Source organism: Dendropsophus ebraccatus, chromosome 13 (assembly GCF_027789765.1).
Source record: "Dendropsophus ebraccatus isolate aDenEbr1 chromosome 13, aDenEbr1.pat, whole genome shotgun sequence".
Lineage (NCBI taxonomy): Eukaryota > Metazoa > Chordata > Amphibia > Anura > Hylidae > Dendropsophus > Dendropsophus ebraccatus.
The window spans coordinates 74903349-74920112 of record NC_091466.1 but is presented as its reverse complement, the minus strand read 5'-3'; the positions used below and the strand labels follow the sequence as shown (position 1 = coordinate 74920112).

The 16764-nt window shown below is 45.3% G+C and overlaps 1 protein-coding gene across 5 annotated transcripts in view; it reads left to right on the top strand.

Moving 5' to 3' along the window:
* Window positions 1-16764, top strand: part of SPTBN5 (spectrin beta, non-erythrocytic 5) — a 226477-nt gene that overhangs the window by 109340 nt on the left and 100373 nt on the right. For all 5 annotated transcript variants that reach the window (XM_069950563.1, XM_069950562.1, XM_069950566.1 and 2 more), the window contains 12 exons: window positions 3044-3232; window positions 4180-4335; window positions 4520-4711; window positions 5324-5419; window positions 5591-5709; window positions 6894-7008; window positions 7982-8095; window positions 8397-8518; window positions 10370-10532; window positions 11270-11458; window positions 13037-13114; window positions 14763-14935. In XM_069950563.1, coding sequence (XP_069806664.1) covers window positions 3044-3232; window positions 4180-4335; window positions 4520-4711; window positions 5324-5419; window positions 5591-5709; window positions 6894-7008; window positions 7982-8095; window positions 8397-8518; window positions 10370-10532; window positions 11270-11458; window positions 13037-13114; window positions 14763-14935 — 1706 coding nt within the window. The remainder of the gene's footprint in view (window positions 1-3043; window positions 3233-4179; window positions 4336-4519; window positions 4712-5323; window positions 5420-5590; window positions 5710-6893; window positions 7009-7981; window positions 8096-8396; window positions 8519-10369; window positions 10533-11269; window positions 11459-13036; window positions 13115-14762; window positions 14936-16764) is intronic.

The following is a 16764-nucleotide window of genomic DNA, read 5'->3' as shown; positions in this document are numbered from 1 at the left end:
TTCCAATTATATGTTCTACTATTTTCTAGCTTTGCCTTAGTTGTCTTGTCCTTGGATAACCAAATTCTTGGAGAGCTATTGGTTGACCAATAGCTCTCTCTCGCATTCTCTTAAGGGAGGTCACCGGCATTCCTCGATAAACAGGCTTATAGAACGGTTACTGGACACATTATACTTAACGACCATGTATAGACTGCAACGGAGGTGCTCCTCGTGAATGACCATGAAATCCATAAACAAAGGGAAGAAGAGAAGCTACGGACACTCACCGATATATTGCAGTATCCTTTATTCCAAAGCAGTTAAAAGTCAGCAGGGCCTATCACCTGTAGCAGAGGCCAAAACACTTAGCAGTACAAACAGCCATTTTGCGCTGTTGAAGCCTGCATGCGTGCGAAATGGCCGCCATTTTTGTACGGCTAAGTGTTTTGATGTCTGCTACAGGTGGTGCTGAATTTTAACTGCTTTGGAATAAAGGATACTGCAATATATCGGTGAGTGTCTGTAGCTTCTCTTCTTCACTTTGTTTATGGATCTCTCTCGCATTCACCATATACATGTGAATAGAAACAGCTCACTCCTGTGCACGGACATGTTTCAGAGCGGTAAATTTAATTCCGAAAGTCTTTGGTAAAAGCTGTAATCAAGATGTCCACAGGAACACCAGCATGTTTTGTGCCTGTGCACCCCAAAAAAATACAATTGGGTTGAAATTTCACCACGTTGCTGGACTGCTCCTCCTTCCTCCTCCATCCACATGAACCGTGTGTTCATGTACCCAGGGCCGTATTACCAGCTGCTGCTGCCCCGGCACTACACCTGCAGACCCCCCATATATACAGTACCAAGGGCCGTATTACCAGCTGCTGCTGCCCTAAGCACTACACCTGCAGACCCCCCATATATACAGTACCCAGGGCCGTATTACCAGCTGCTGCTGCCCTAGGCACTACACCTGCAGACCCCCCATATATACAGTACCTAGGGCCGTATTACCAGCTTCTGCCCCCGGCACTACACCTGCAGGCACCCCATATATACAGTACCCAGGGCCGTATTACCAGCTGCTGCCCCTGGCACTACACCTGCAGACCCCCCATATATACAGTACCCAGGGCCGTATTACCAGCTGCAGCTGCCCTAGGCACTACACCTGCAGACCCCCCATATATACAGTACCCAGGGCCGTATTACCAGCTGCTGCTGCCCTAGGCACTGCACCTGCAGACCCCCCATATATACAGTACCCAGGGCTGTATTACCAGCTGCTGCCCCTGGCACTACACCAGCAGACGCCCCATATATACAGTACCCAGGGCCGTATTACCAGCTGCTGCTGCCCTAGGCACTACACCTGCAGACCCCCCATATATACAGTACCCAGGGCTGTATTACCAGCTGCTGCCCCTGGCACTACACCAGCAGACGCCCCATATATACAGTACCCAGGGCCGTATTACCAGCTGCTGCTGCCCTAGGCACTGCACCTGCAGACCCCCCATATATACAGTACCCAGGGCCGTATTACCAGCTGCTGCCCCTGGCACTACACCTGCAGACCCCCCATATATACAGTACCCAGGGCCGTATTACCAGCTGCTGCTGCCCTAGGCACAAAACCTGCAGACACCCCATCTCCATTCACCAATTAGCATCAGGATTTTCTAGTTTCTGAACATCATATAGAGATCTGATCAGTCTTAGGGTGGTATTACATGGGCCGATGGGGGCCCGTTTACTGGGCCTATTACACGGCCCGATAATCGTTTAACAAGGGCTACAGGGACATCAATACCGATGTCCTTGCAGCCCTTGCTTAAACTATATACATTACCTATCCACAGTCCAGGGCTGCTCCTGCGGTCCGTTTCTCCCCAGGTCCCGCGCGCTCTAGCTTCAGAGCGGCCTGTCAGCTAAGAGGCCACTCTGAAGCTAGAGCGCAGGACCCGGGGAGAAGCGGACCGCAGGAGCAGCCTTTTAGCGTGGATAGGTAATGTATATTGTCAAGTCGCCGGCCGGGCACCGCTATTACACTTAGCGGTGCGTGGTCGGTGCCCGACAAATATAGCTTCTAACCTATATCAACGATCAGCCGATGATCGGTGTCATCGGCTGATCGTTGTATTTATTACACGGAGCGATAATCGGCCGAATCGAGCCGATTCGTCCGATAATCGTTCCGTGTAATAGTACCCTTAGGCCGCGTTCCCACAGTTACTGTATGTCACCACATGCAGCTGAAAATAGACACTTGTGCGGTAACCAATAGGCGTATGGGCAATAATCCCTGTAACAGCACATGACTACTGGGGTCTACTATACCCCCACCCCTCTTCGAAAAGACGCCAGATTTACTGGCAAGTCTGAATGGGAGGTGGGAGACTAAAAAAAGTAAAAAGTTGTTTTCTTCCCCCTGCTCCCTATTGCTGCCCCTCTGCAAAGTGCAGCCCTAGGCACCGGACTACGGGTGCCAAGTGGTAAATACAGCCCTGCATGTATGACACTGCCGCACAGCATCGGCGGTGACTTCTCTTTAAAAACCAACATCCTTGATTCTTCTTTTTTCTGTTGGAAAAAGTTGGGAGGCCTCCATACACATTAGATGGACATCCTGCAAAAATCGGTGGCTTCAGTCATCTCTTTACCAATGTGCCTTTAGGCGGAGTTCACACCTATGTTGCTATTTTTTTTCCATTTCATCTTTGGGGCAAAAAAACAAAAACAGTGGAGCACCACATAATGGATACCCGTGGTGCTCATAGACCTCACAGGCCCTTATTATAGGGTCTATTACATACGGTTGCATTGTCCGTCATTTTGACAGAAACAATTGTGGAGCCTGAAATGAAGATGTGAACACGGCCTAACACCATTGCTTCAGAATGTTCTCTGTTCCTGTTTTTCTCCTGTAAAACACTCAATCAGTTGTTACAATTACAACTCCAGCAGTGTAGAGAAGAAGTGAAAATCGGCCAAATAAAAATAAATAAAAACTATATGCATAGTGTTGTTTGATATTTTTTAATGATGATTTTTTTCTTAGGTGACATCTTTGCAAGATCAAGCCACCAAACTTCTAGAAGATGACAGAAGAATTGAGACCAGACAGGTCCAATCCAAACTACATTCCATCATAGACAGGAAGAACAAAGTGAAGGCGCTTAGTCAGGCCAAACGGGAAGAGTTCTGCACAGCGCTCCTCCTGGCCCTGTTCAGCCAGAACCTCACGGAGGTAATAGCGGCATCTCTCAGCTTTGTTGTGTCTCTATTTACATGGCCTGTCTCTGGAAGATGTCGTCTTTTCTTCATCTGTTTTTCTTGAGAAATTCTGGCATGTATAACTAGTTACTTCTGTTATAATATTCCGTCTCTTTCATATTCTGTGACAGACTCGTGGTAACTAATCCCCAGTGAGCCGTTCTTTACAGATGTCGTCCCCTGTTACTAAGGGCCCTATTACACAAAGCAATAATCTGCCGAATCAGCAGATTATCGCTCTGTGTAATAAACACAATAATCATGGGCTGATCGTGTCTTCTGGCCCTGACCAAAAATCATACATCACTAGGTGTAATAGTGATGCACGGCTGACAGCTCATGAATGTGTACATAAAATAATAAAGTTCATACATTACCTCTCCACACTCCCCGGTCTCTTCCTGGCTTCTCCCGGGAGCAGCCGGTGCAACGTCAGAGCTGGTCTCTGAAGTGACAAGGTGCACAGCCAATCATTGGGTGGGACAAGACTACCGCAGCCAGTGATTGGCTGATCGGCCTGTCACTTCAGGGACCGGCTCTAAAGGTCTCCTGGAGGCTGAGGACACTGGGAAGGATGGAGAGGTAATGTATGAACTTCACTTTTAAGGCAAGGGCTGCACGGACATCACTAACAATAAATATATATACTGTATACATACAGACTTAGCCATTGCTGCATGATAATTGAGCCGTGTAAAAGGCTCAGCAAGCATTTACTACAATGAGTGGGCCATCTAATAAGGCCCTAAGACGTCATATTACGTCCAGATGCCCCAATAAGACTGCTTTAGACTCATAGGGCACATAGTTGGCCATTGGGGCGAATAGCAATTATTTATGTGTCTGTTTGTTTTAATAAAGAGAAGGAATAAACCCTTCTGAAAATATCTGCAGCTACTAGTAAACCTATCCCATTCACAGGCACAATACTGGATCAATGAGCGCATGCAGATGCTGGACGAGGACACGCAGCAGGGATCCGACGATATACAAAGTAAATTAAAACTTTTACAGAAACATCAAGTGTTTGAAGCAGAAATTCTCGCCCATGAGAAGACAATCCAAGATGTTACCGAGGTAAGTGAAACACTAAGGCCAGGGATGGGGAAGCTTCGGCCCTCCAGCTGTTACAAAACTACGATTCCCATCATGCCTGGACAGGCAACAGCTGGAGGGCCGAAGGTTCCCCATCCCTGACAATAGGTTCCTGACCATCCTCCTATGGCTGCAATAATTGCCTACTATTATATTTCTCATACAGATGGGGAAGTCATTGGTATCTCAGCAACATCCCAAATCTGCAGACATACGTCAGAAAAATGGAACGCTCCTTGAAGAATGGGAGAAGCTGAAGAAAGCGGTGGCTGCACGGGGCAAAATGTTGGAGGATAAGCGAGACTTACTAGAATTTTTGCAGAAGGTGGATCAGGTGGAGGCTTGGATCCGAGAGAAGGTAAGTAACTGCACACTAGTGGTTTAGTTATTGATATTTGCTAGAGTCTTTAAAGGGGTATCCCACTCAAACAGAACTTTTCATATATTGCTGCCCATGGTAAGACTAACAATTACTTCCATACTTATTATCTTTTTGGTCTCCTTCCCCCAGTTCTCAGCTTAAGACACAAAAATCTGTGTGAGAGCTTTTCTCTCTGTCCCCCCTCCTCCCCCCTCCCTTCTGAGACATCTGATATAAACAAGTCCCTGACATGCTGTATCTGCCACTTTGTAACACTGGGAGGGTTAATCTGAGGTCAACTTGCTGATGAATGGTCATTATCACTCTCAGCATTACAAAGTTACAGATAAGGACTTGATAACATCAGCTGTCTCAGATGGGAGGGGGGAGGAGGGGGAGACAGAGAACAGCTCACACACAGATTTTTGTGTCCTCAGAAAGCAGCAGCTGAGAACTGGGGGAAGGAGACTGAATTGATAATAAGTATGAAAGGAATTGTTAGTCTCACCACGGTAAGCAACATATAAAAAGTTACGTTTAAGTGGAATACCCCTTAAAAATTCATTTTTTTCCCCTCATATGTCATTATGTGTCTAATTTACATTCTAGGAAGTGATGATTAATGTTGGGGATGTAGGGGAAGATTATGAACACTGTCTACAGCTTACAAAGAAGTTGAATGAGTTCCGTGGAGGAGGATCTGGGGTAAATTATTCATGTTTACGTACTATTTTATTCTCCGTGTTTGCATTGATATTGCTGACTCATCAAATACGCAATCCAGTTGGCTCCCAATATATATTTTTTCAGGATTGGACATTGGTGTATACAGCTCTTGCTTTGCTATAATGGTCATTGTTATTGGGAACCTTGCAGGAAGTAACCGTGGATGATGCCCATATAAAAGCTATCAATGCCCTCGCCACCAAGCTGGAGAGACAGAACGTGGAAGAGATTAAAACCGTGGACCAGCGCAAGAAACAACTCAATGACAAGTACATTCTCTATTTTACAAATTTATAGTCAGGTTTAGTAAAACATTTACAGACAGAACATTGTGCAGCAAGACAAATCGGGATGAACTCCATGTATAGGGACAGAACCCCCTGCATATCAAAGGTACATGATAACAATAGAGGTAGGAGGGCCAGGTCATATAATTCTTAGAGAGGGTGGATTTAAAGGTGTTTTCCAGGATCAGAAAACCATAGCTGGTTCCGGTGCCACCCATGTTCTCAGGGCGATTGTGGTGTCGCAGCTTGACTTCATTTATTTCAATGGAGCTGCAAATCCACAGTAATCCTGCATAACCCCTTTAAGGTTTGTGATTAGAGTTTTATCATTAAAGGGGTTTCCCAATGAAGGTGTAGCTGCTGTAATGCACTGTAGTTCCTTCAATTATTTTTTTCCCCAGCACAGCAATGAGTAGTACAAGGATCTACAACACATCCTCTTTAACTAAAAGGGGTTATCCAGTGATTTTTGTTTTCTTTCAAATCAACTGATGTCAGTAAGTTAATTAAATTGGTAAATTACTTCTATTTTAAAATCTCCAGTCTTCCGGCATTTACCAGCTGCTGCATGTCCTGCAGGAAGTGGTATTTTCTTTCCAGTCTGACACAGCGCTCTCTGCTGCAACCTCTGTCCATGTCAGGAACTGTCCAAAGCAGGAGAGGTTTTCTATGGGGATTTGCTGCTGCTCTGGACAGTTCCTGACATGGACAGAGGTGGCAGACTGAATATGCCACTTCCTGCAGGACATACAGCAACCGATAAGTAATGGAAGACTGGAGATGTGTTAAAAAGAAGTAAATTACAAATCTATATAACTTTCGGACATCAGTTGATTTAAAAGGGAAAATGTTTCACCAGAGTACCCCTCTAAAGGGAGCAATTGCCCTGAGCAGCTAAAGTGCTGCTCTGCAGGAGAAAAATCTTTGAAATGTCACACAGAGAAGTAAAAAGTTTTGATTGTTCAGAGTGTTTATACCCCCACATGAACAGCCAAGAGAAGTGTGCAGCTGGGTGCTTCTCTCCCCATCTCGTTGCACAGAACAGGCTCCATTCTAAGTAATGCTTTGAGATGGGAGAACCCTGTACGGTTGCCATTAGACTTTGACAGTCCTTACATTTGCTTTTAGCATGTTTCGGATATATGAGCTGTGTGTTTTTCCTGTAGGTGGAATAGTTTCCATGGGGATTTAAACAAATATCGCGCGGCCTTGGAGGGAGCCCTGGAGATTCACGCCTTGATCCGTGAAATTGACAACATCAATGACAGGATGAGTGAAAAGGTATGGGAAAGTGGACGAGCCAGTGGGAAAAAATGACTTCTTCATGTGAATTCCCAGCAATTGTGAATACATATAATTTAGAGAACAGTGTTCTATTCAGCTCGTCAGCAAGGAAGCCATGCATTCATGTTAGGTTTTATATAATGATGAATCTGCATTACAGCTGCTGTGACCAAGATAACTCCATTCTAAACTTCCTTGTCTGGCCGATCTCCAATATGCCTCCTTCCTCTCCCACCTCCTCCCTGCCTTGACTGGTTACCATAGAGGGCAGAATTCTGGAAGCCAAGACTGTACATGATTCCAGACATGGAGGGGTGGGGGAGGGAGGAGGCATGCATGCTGCAGCTCAGCACCTCCATGTCATTCTGTGCATGATATTACTGTAGAGCTGACTTGAAATACTCAAGCCAGGTATCCATTGACAGACAGCTGTTTCGGGGTATTTGCCTCTCGTCTGTTTGGAGCAGGATTTTGGCTAGAGGGCGCAAAGCCTAGTAAGTGCATTCAAAAGAATGATAGTTGACCTCAGGGAGATAAACCATAACACTGAAGAGACACCATCACATGTTTAACGTCAGTGAACCAGCCAGAATTTCTATTGGGAAGAAACAACCAAGTCAAGGGGGGGTCTCCAGTCAAGGCATTCATCTTCCAACAAGTCACAGTCAAGGATGACATGACTTGGGAAATACCAAAGCCATGTATCCATCCACAAACTTCTGTTCTATGTTGCCCCTCGTCGGTGTGGAGCAGGGTTCTGGCTTGTTGGAAGGTGGTTTCCTTGACTGGAGACCCCTTTGGCCTGGTAGTTTCTTCCCGGTAGACTTTCTGGCTAGTTCACTGACATTGAGAATCACATGATGGTGTCTCTGCAGTATTTTTGCACAACTACCTAAGATGGCAGCAGATCTCCAGACGAATGGCACCACTGAAATGTGAGAATAGCCTCTCTGTTTTTGTCTCCATGTAGAGCACACTCATGCAAGCACTCGACTATGGAAAAGATGTAGAAAGCGTTGCCAACTTAATCAGACGCCACGAAGAAACTATGCGTGATATCAATGTCATTCAGTCACAGAAAGAGGTAGGAACGCATGGATCCCCATGCGTCTGCATTTCGGTTGTAATGTAGATTAATGGTCTTTTTATACTGATTTTTCTTTAGTCGTTGATCTTGTCCAGTCAATCAGATGAGCCCATGCTAGAATGAATACATGGGTTGGTCCACAACAATACAGGATACAGGACCACAGTTAGAAGCCTCCCTATAAATCATTTCCTACATTTGTTGGGACCTCATCCATATTCTTCTCGGAAAATGCCGACACTTGCCAAATAACTACAGGAATCAAAGTGATTTGTCCTACATAAATATTCCCTTGCAGTCCTTGCACCAAGAAGCCGACCGCCTGTCCCGAAGAAATTCATCAATGAGCGAACGTCTGGCCTCAAAAGAGAAGGAGATGACTGACAATTGGCAGAAGCTCCAGCGGCAGGCCGACGAAAGGTACTGATCTATTTATATTGCACGAGACGCTGTCTATGGCGCTCGCCATCAAGGACAAGGATATGAGATACTCTGATCCTACATACCTGAATGTAATGTGTTAACATAGTTTATTCTCAAGCAGGACTTAGGAGTCATATTCTGACAATAACACCAGACACGGGAAGAGTCGTGTACCTGCTGTCTGCTCCCCGCCCGTAAACACTGAATCTGCCCCACTATGGACTGAGAAATTCCCCTTCGGCTATGTTCCCACTAGGTAAAGATTAGCGCAAACAACGGCTGGAATTAATGTTCATGATTATTAATTACGGCTGCTGTTGGAACGTAGTGGGAATAAAGCCTAATACTGAATTAGACAAATTTGTCGTTAACCCCATTCCCCGTACAAGATTTTTTTGGTGTGTAGTATAGCCTTATGGATGACCGGTCATTTGCCAGATGGTATGCTGTGACGCCAGTGGGGCACACAGGTATGAAGGCACACCTGCTTTTAGTTTAAGGTGGCTGGCTATGTCCTTTCCCCTGTGGTTGGTGACCTGCTGGGCTGTGATGGGTGCCTTGGGTACTTATCACGATGGTCCGGAGTGGAGTTGTGACCTACCCGGACTATCAGTACCGCCACCCACAGAAAGAGGAGATGACCCATGGATGGAGTAGTGACTGTGTAGGTGCCGAAACAATAATCACTCGGTCCCGGCCTGTGATTGGCTGAGCGCTCTATCAGCTGACAGGCCATTCTGAAGCTAGAGCGCGCGGGACCCGGGGAGGAAGACAGAGCGGAGGAGACGACCTGCAGGTAATGTATGCTGCGCTTCTCAAATTGTTGGTTGCCCGCCGCGCACTGCTTTTCCACCTTTGCCATGCGAGGTGGGGGAACAATGATTTTAGGTCTGGCCCTAAATGAACGATCAGCCGATCGGCTGATTGTTTTCTCTATTCTACCGAGCGATAATCGACCGAATGGGGCCGATTATAGTTTCTGTGGAATAGGGCCCTTATGCTCAGCCAATCGCGGCTGAGCAGCTGATGACGCGGCAGAGGGAGGCTGGCATGAGGAATGGCTGGAGCCGTTCGGCAGGCCTCCCGAAGATCGTCATTGTCCCATGATGGCGGCCGGGGGTCGACAGTAATGCAGTGAGTATAATGCACCACACCTCTGGGGTGGGGGGGGAGGGGAACACAGGGAAGGGGGCCATTCACTTACATAACACACATTACAAAGTTGTATAACTTTTTAATGTGTGTTATTTTGTAAATAAATGTTTAACGCCGCACTACCCCTTTATTTCCAAAATGATACAAAAAAACACAAACAATAGACTCCAATACAATAGTCAAAGGTGGAGCAATGACATGTCACAGGGTTATTACAATTAATAAACACCCAGTGATAGATTAGAATGAATAAATAACAGACAGTATTGAAGATTTAATGTAATATAAACATGCAGACAGACATTGGTGGCTGCAACCGAATAACAAGCAGATATTATAAAGAACACAATAACTGAAGGAAAGGACTACAATCCGATTGCCTATAGATACAGGATGAGCAGGACTGCCTGCTGACTGTATTAGTCCGGGATGAGCAGGACTGTGCAGTGACTGTATTAGTCCGGGATGAGCAGGACTGTGCACTGACTGTATTAGTCCAGGATAAGCAGGACTGTCCGCTGACTGTATTAGTCCGGGATGAGCAGGTATTTTAGTAACATTTACAGACTCTTACCTCTCCGGAGTTGTTTGATGGATAAAATCTTGAGCAATGTATCAGTCCTAATTGGCAGAGGACATGGGACCTGAGCATTCTGTATGATCTACTGAACAACATGTTTCATTCCTTGGCAGAAAGGAGAAATTAGATGCCTCGTACCATCTGCAAAGGTTCAATGCCGACATCCGAGAGATAGTGAGCTGGATGCAAACACTTCAGGCCCTGATGGAAGGGGCAGGCCTGCCAAAAACTATGGGAGAGGTGGAAGCCAGGATTGAGGAACACCAAGAGAGGAAGGTGCGTAGACTGTCCATGGTTATTCAGTCTGTTCGGGTGTAGGTTCCACGAGTACATGTACATAGGGTACTGTATGCCGCATTCATATGGTCTGAGCAGAATGAGGACTGCTGCCCGGACTCTATAATCTGCGGCCTGTCCTTTTGTAAGTGCAGATGGCTCTCTGATAAGCAACAGATCCATGCATGTGTCTGCTGCCAATCCATGGCAGATTTGCTATACCTAGTCTATGTCTGGGGTAGGGAACCTTTGCTCTCCAGCTTTCTACATTTTTATTTTTTTGCGAAGACAGCGCAACACCCCTGTCCTTAGGTTGTGTGTGGTATTACAATTCAGCTCCATTCACGTCAATGAAAGTAAGCTGCAAAATCCCCACACCCAACCGGTAGACAAAAGTAGTGCTGTTTCTAGAAGAAAGTGGGCATGTTTTTCTAAGCATGCAACACCCCTTTAAGGCCCTATTACATTACATTATGCAGGTATCATGTTTTTTGGGGTACTGTTTTTTTTTCTTATTTTGGAGCGGAAGAACAGAGCTGCAGACTTTGCTGTTCTTGCCTTTAAAAAAAACCCTGAAATTGAACACAGCGCCAGTATGATCCAAGTGTTATTCCCCCCGCCTGGTCTCCATGACCCACACGTGGCGGCCATTTATTGCAGGTACAGGAAGCTATGAACATCGCTACAAATCTGCATCACTAACACATCTCGATTATTTTGTTCTTTACGCATTATAGTCAGAAATAGAAGCCCGGATGGAAAGGTTCGACTCGGTGAAGTCATCCGGACAGAAGCTGTGTAAGTCTGGACGCTATGCAGCTGATGACATACGACGCGTTCTCTCTAATGCGGAGGAGGCCTGGGATTTGATGATTAAATCCTGGAAAGAACAGAATGTCAAGCTGTGTCAGGCCCGTGACCTACAGGTAATGCTGACTGGCAAATCCAATGGGGTATCATCCAAAAGAGAAGATGGCAAGAGAGTCTGGTGGGATAAGGGCACTTACATCAGCTGAATGTACTGCTCACAATGACCTTATAGTATTATAGCATTATGACATTGACATTATAGTGTTATGACCTTTACAGCATTACTGTCATGTAAAGAAACATTTCACTTGTCACACAGATGGGTCATAATGTGGATCGTCTGTGACCCCATTGCTGAGATCCCCACCAATTTCTACATATAGTGGGGAGGCACACCTCACTCCTGACTTACAGCTCATCTCCTGAATTTCGTCAGATTGAACTCAATTATAAGTCTATGGAGCCCAACTCCTGCAATGATATGGTCTGAGCAGTCATCCGGGGAGTAAAGTGCACCTCCATGTGCCTTTCCTGGCTATATCTACATCGGGGCAGGGAACCTTGGCTCACCAGCTGTTGCAAAACTACAACTCTCATCATGCCTGGACATGAAAGATAAGCTAAAGCTTTGGCTGTCCAGGCATGATGGGAGTTGTAGTTTTGCAGCCGCTGAAGAGCCGAGGTTCCCTACCCCTGATCTAGAGATTTGTGGAGGTCTCTGCATTGAAGCCCTGAGCTGCACTTTTGACATGTAAATCATATGTTTCCATATACATTGTACCACAAAGACATTATCACACAAACAATGTTTCCTGGGAGAATGATACAGCGTATGATGAAGCCTTGATACTTTTACATGATATATTTATATGGAATCCAGTGAAAGTGAAAAGTATGGTAATAAGAGATGAGCAAATTTACAGTATATACAGTGCAAAGAGCTTCATTAGTTCAGCAGCCGGCTGCCTTTAACCTCTGCGCTGCTCCGCTCCGGTTGCCTGGAAAAGCTGGATCCTAGAAAAGTAGGAGAAGTTTCCAGGATTGGATCCAGCTGTTGCAGGCACCCAGGGGTTCAAAGTTCAAAGGCAGCCGGCTGCCAAACTAATGAAGCTCTTTGCTCTGTATATACTGTCCAGTCTAAAGATAGTACCTGATGATGTACTCTATAAAAAGAGCCCTGAGGGTTATTGTTGAGTCTATATTGTAGTGTGGACATTTAGGGTGCGTTTACACATACAGGATCTGCAGCTTCAAATCAGCGCCATGAATTCTGCTGCAGATCCTGTACGTGTGAACGCACTCTTAATGGTATCTGTTGCCCCTGTAATCAGATCTGATGTTCAGAACACCTTCATGAAGTTTGGCTGCATCATTGTCCTATATGTACATGTGTTGGTTATTCTGCAGTGTTGAACGTAGAGGCTGAACTGTTCGGGATCGGCAATGTTGTTCAAACCTGAACGCTCGGCATTTGACTCCTGGCGGCCGCAGAGGTTGAGCACTCTGGTACGGAGAAAGTTGCCCAACCCAAACAGTTCATCCTCTCCCCCAACATTACTATTCTATTGGCTGTAACCAATACAGTTTCCTTTATTATATAATGAGTAATGTTCAGCTTTTTAGTCTTTAGCTCTTGTGGTTTGGCTCGGTCTTCCTTCATGTTACAATATTGCTATAATTATTCTGTTTTACAGACTTTTTTCAGCATTGTTGATCAGAATGAAAGCTGGCTGAACAATAAAGAGGCTTTTCTTGCCAGTGAAGATCTAGGGGTAGGTTGGCATTGTATATTTTATATTATGTATATTTTGTGAACAGACAACTGCCTGGTTCTCCCCAGCTTAGCTAGCATCTATACTACTACATATAGAGTTGTATGGCTGCGGCTTAGGGCTGTATTACGTGGCCCGATATCAGGTCAGCGCTCACTTGCTCCTTGTTCCCTGCTCGCTGTTGATGCCATTACACACACCGACAGCGACTGGGGGGCACGGGGAGCTGCCCGGATGATAGAAGATAGCGGCAATCTGCTCCTATTACATGGAGCGATGACCAGCAGACCATCTCTAATGTTATCGGGACTTTGGTCCATGCAGAGCTATTAAACTTAACGATTGTCGGTCAGAATGGCCAATATTTGCTTCTTGTAATAGAACCCTTACCCCTCCCCTCCATAGAGAACACATGAATGCTTACCGTGCTGAATGTTCATGTTTATTACCTGTTAATGCCAGTCATGTTCTCTTATTTTTCACCTGCCAGTCATGTTCTCTTATTCTTAACATGGCAAACCATTACAATCCACATGAGAAAATGCTATTGCCCGTCCCAGTCTCCATAGTGGGTGGTCTTGCTACGGTGATTAAAATGAAATATTACTACGACTGGTTAAGAAATTAGCAGAGGAGAAAGCATATGCCTGTCCTCCCTCCCTTCATCTGAACTCTGACAACTACTTCTGTTCCAATAAATGTGGTTTTATACTTTAAGGATCTCAAAAGAATAAGATGATTTGTTTTGGCCGGTGACCTTGTGGTTTAGAGGCACGTACTGTATATTGAAGGAGATTCCAGTCAGCTGCTTATGTCTTTGTTGTGTCTTGTGTAATTTATCTTCCCAGAAGCTGTAGAGAATTCCTATCCCAACATTTAGCATTGACTTTAAATAAGAAAATCAGTGATTTAGTTTTTTTTACATAATTACCATTTATTTGACTTTTTGTATACAGGTGTCGCATGTATTTTTGCAGTAGTAGTGCAGCCATATTGGGAGTCACATTTGAATTAGCATCTTTGGAACTGATGAAGTCAAAGCTGCAAAACTTTCTTCAGTTTTAGAGAAGAGATATTTCAAGGGAACCTGATAGTAGAAAATATATTAAAGGAATTATCTATGATTAGAAAAAGCATATTTACATCATTGACAAAACAGCGCCACCCCTGCTCTCAGGTTGTGTGTGGTATTACATTTCAGCTCTTTTCATTTCAATGGAATTGAGCTGCAAACCCCACATCCAAACTGAGGACATAGGAAGTGCTGTTCTTGAAAGAAAGTGGCCATGCTTTTCTAAGTCTGGACTACCACTTTAAAAACCTGCCGCACTACGTATGTGAAGGAAAATAACTTAAAAACTGGTGCAGCCTAATGACCTGTGGGTCAGGCAGTTTCCAGGAATGGTGTCCAGGCTGTACTTTCACCTATTTAGGCATGACAAACAAGCCAGAGAACGTCCTACATCATCTCCTGCCTTTCCTGAGATCTGTGGCCATACGCAGTGAATGATGTGGCCCATCTGGTGCCAATGGACAGGATTTTTGAAGCGCTATCTATACATTCATGTAAAACACATTTATGCTCTTCGACTTGACTATTGTCATCAACGTTGGCAACGTCTTTCATCTTTTTCCCATTTTCCTGTAGGATTCTGTCACTAGTGTGGAGAGTCTTCAGAACAAGCACGAGAAGTTTCAAAAGGCGCTTGATGCCCAAATGGGCAAAATTTATGAAATGGAGGCACTCGCCAAACAGCTACTGGACAGTGAACATTATGACTCTCAGAACATTGCCAATAAATGCCAGGCCGTGCTGGAGAGGTAAGGATAAGGCACCATGTAGCTTTAGAGGATGACCAGGTCTGTATTCTAAGAGGAAATAGTGACATAAAAGGGTCTAAAACACATAATAAATTTGTCACATCTGTATGCATGGGCGTAGCTAGTATAAAGGCAGACCATGACACTGCTACAGGGCCCGTGCACTAAGGGGGTCCACAGCTCTCGGGCCCTTTAACTGTGAGCATTGTTCATAAACCCTGCGGCGCTCTGACTGACAAAGCAAGAAGCCAGTCTCTTTTGTGGCCGGAGGCTGAATTGCACCTACAGCCACAAGAGGCCCTCCCCCATACACATACTCACCTGGTCCAACGACATCCCCTGCCATTCGTTCTTCCAGCTACCCATCACATGAGTGACATCGTTTGCCAGGTAGCTAGGAGAACAAAGGGACGCCGGGAGACTGTGTCGGGTCAGGTGAGTCTGGTGGGCAGTTTTTATTCTTGATATTGTGCCCCATGAATCCTAGCTTTGCCCCTGTGTGTTTGTTGATACTATTTGTACTAGAATTCTGGCACATTTTCCTTTTTTTTTTAATCCTCAAAACCAGAACATTGAGCTTATCTTTGCAGACTTATTGTTGACTTTAGCATATATCCGTATGCAGCTAGCTCCAAAGCTCCCCCCGGTGGTGAAACGCAGCCAGAATTTTCCCACCTTTAATTCTGTGGGATTTGGAGTGTTACGTTAGAAAAACAAAGCTCCAACCCCTATAAAATCTACTAAGAAATTAATCACTGCATAGTGTTACACCTTGTAATATTAAGGTGTGAGGTTGGAATATAGACTTCTAGAACAGTTGGCATAAAGCCTAGTTGCTGCCTTTAGGGCAGAAATAATTATTTCAGCTCGAATACAGCTGTTTCAGCATTGCAAGGCTACTGTTAATTCTTTTCATCTAAAGAGGTATTTCCATCTGGACGTTAATCTTACTATCCGTGGGATATGCCATAAATGTATGATCGATGCAGGTCCCACCTCTGGGACCTGCACATACCTAGGACTTCCTGGCTCCCTCTGGTCTGCTGGTAAGAGGTGGTCAGAAAGCTGAAAGGTGAATGGGCCGTTCTACATAGTCTGTGAAAATCTCATTAATGTTAACTGGTATTAGGGCCCCATTATCGACCGAATTAGGCCAATTATGGCTCCGTGTAATAGAGAGAACGATCATTGGCTGATCGTTGGTTTAGGTTTGGACCTAAAATTGTCAGACGCCGATTGCTCATAGCGATGCACGGCTGATGATTCCCCAAACACCTGACACCTTACCTCTCCCCACTCCCGGTTTTCTCTCCTGTCTCTGCAGCTTCCCGGTCCCGGCGGCTGCAGCGTCTAAGCTGCTGCCACTGGGAGCGGGAAGCTGCGGAGCACAGGAAGGAAGACAGGGAGCAAGGAGAGGTAAGGTGTCAGGTGTTTGGGCAAAAGCTGCATGGACATCGCTATCAATGCAGATCCAGGATGAAGGACTCTATGGAGTCTATGAATGGGGCTCTTTCTTTGCATATGGCAAAAATTAAGTGCTGAAAAAAAGAGGCAGAATGTCATATACGAATATGCAAAAATAGCCTGCAGATCCTTATTCAAGTCTTGAAACACAGGACCAGCCAGATATCCCTCCAGGGAAGGACATAGCCAAGGGGTGGCTCCTGTAAGGAGACCACCAAAACTACCATATTAAAGTGGCCCTTTCATTTAATATCCAACTCAATTTACGAGTCTAAAAATATGACAAGGGTAATACCAAGGCCAGGTATCCATCCACAGACAGGTGTTTGGTGGTGTTGCCCCTCATCAGTGCAGAGCAGGATTCT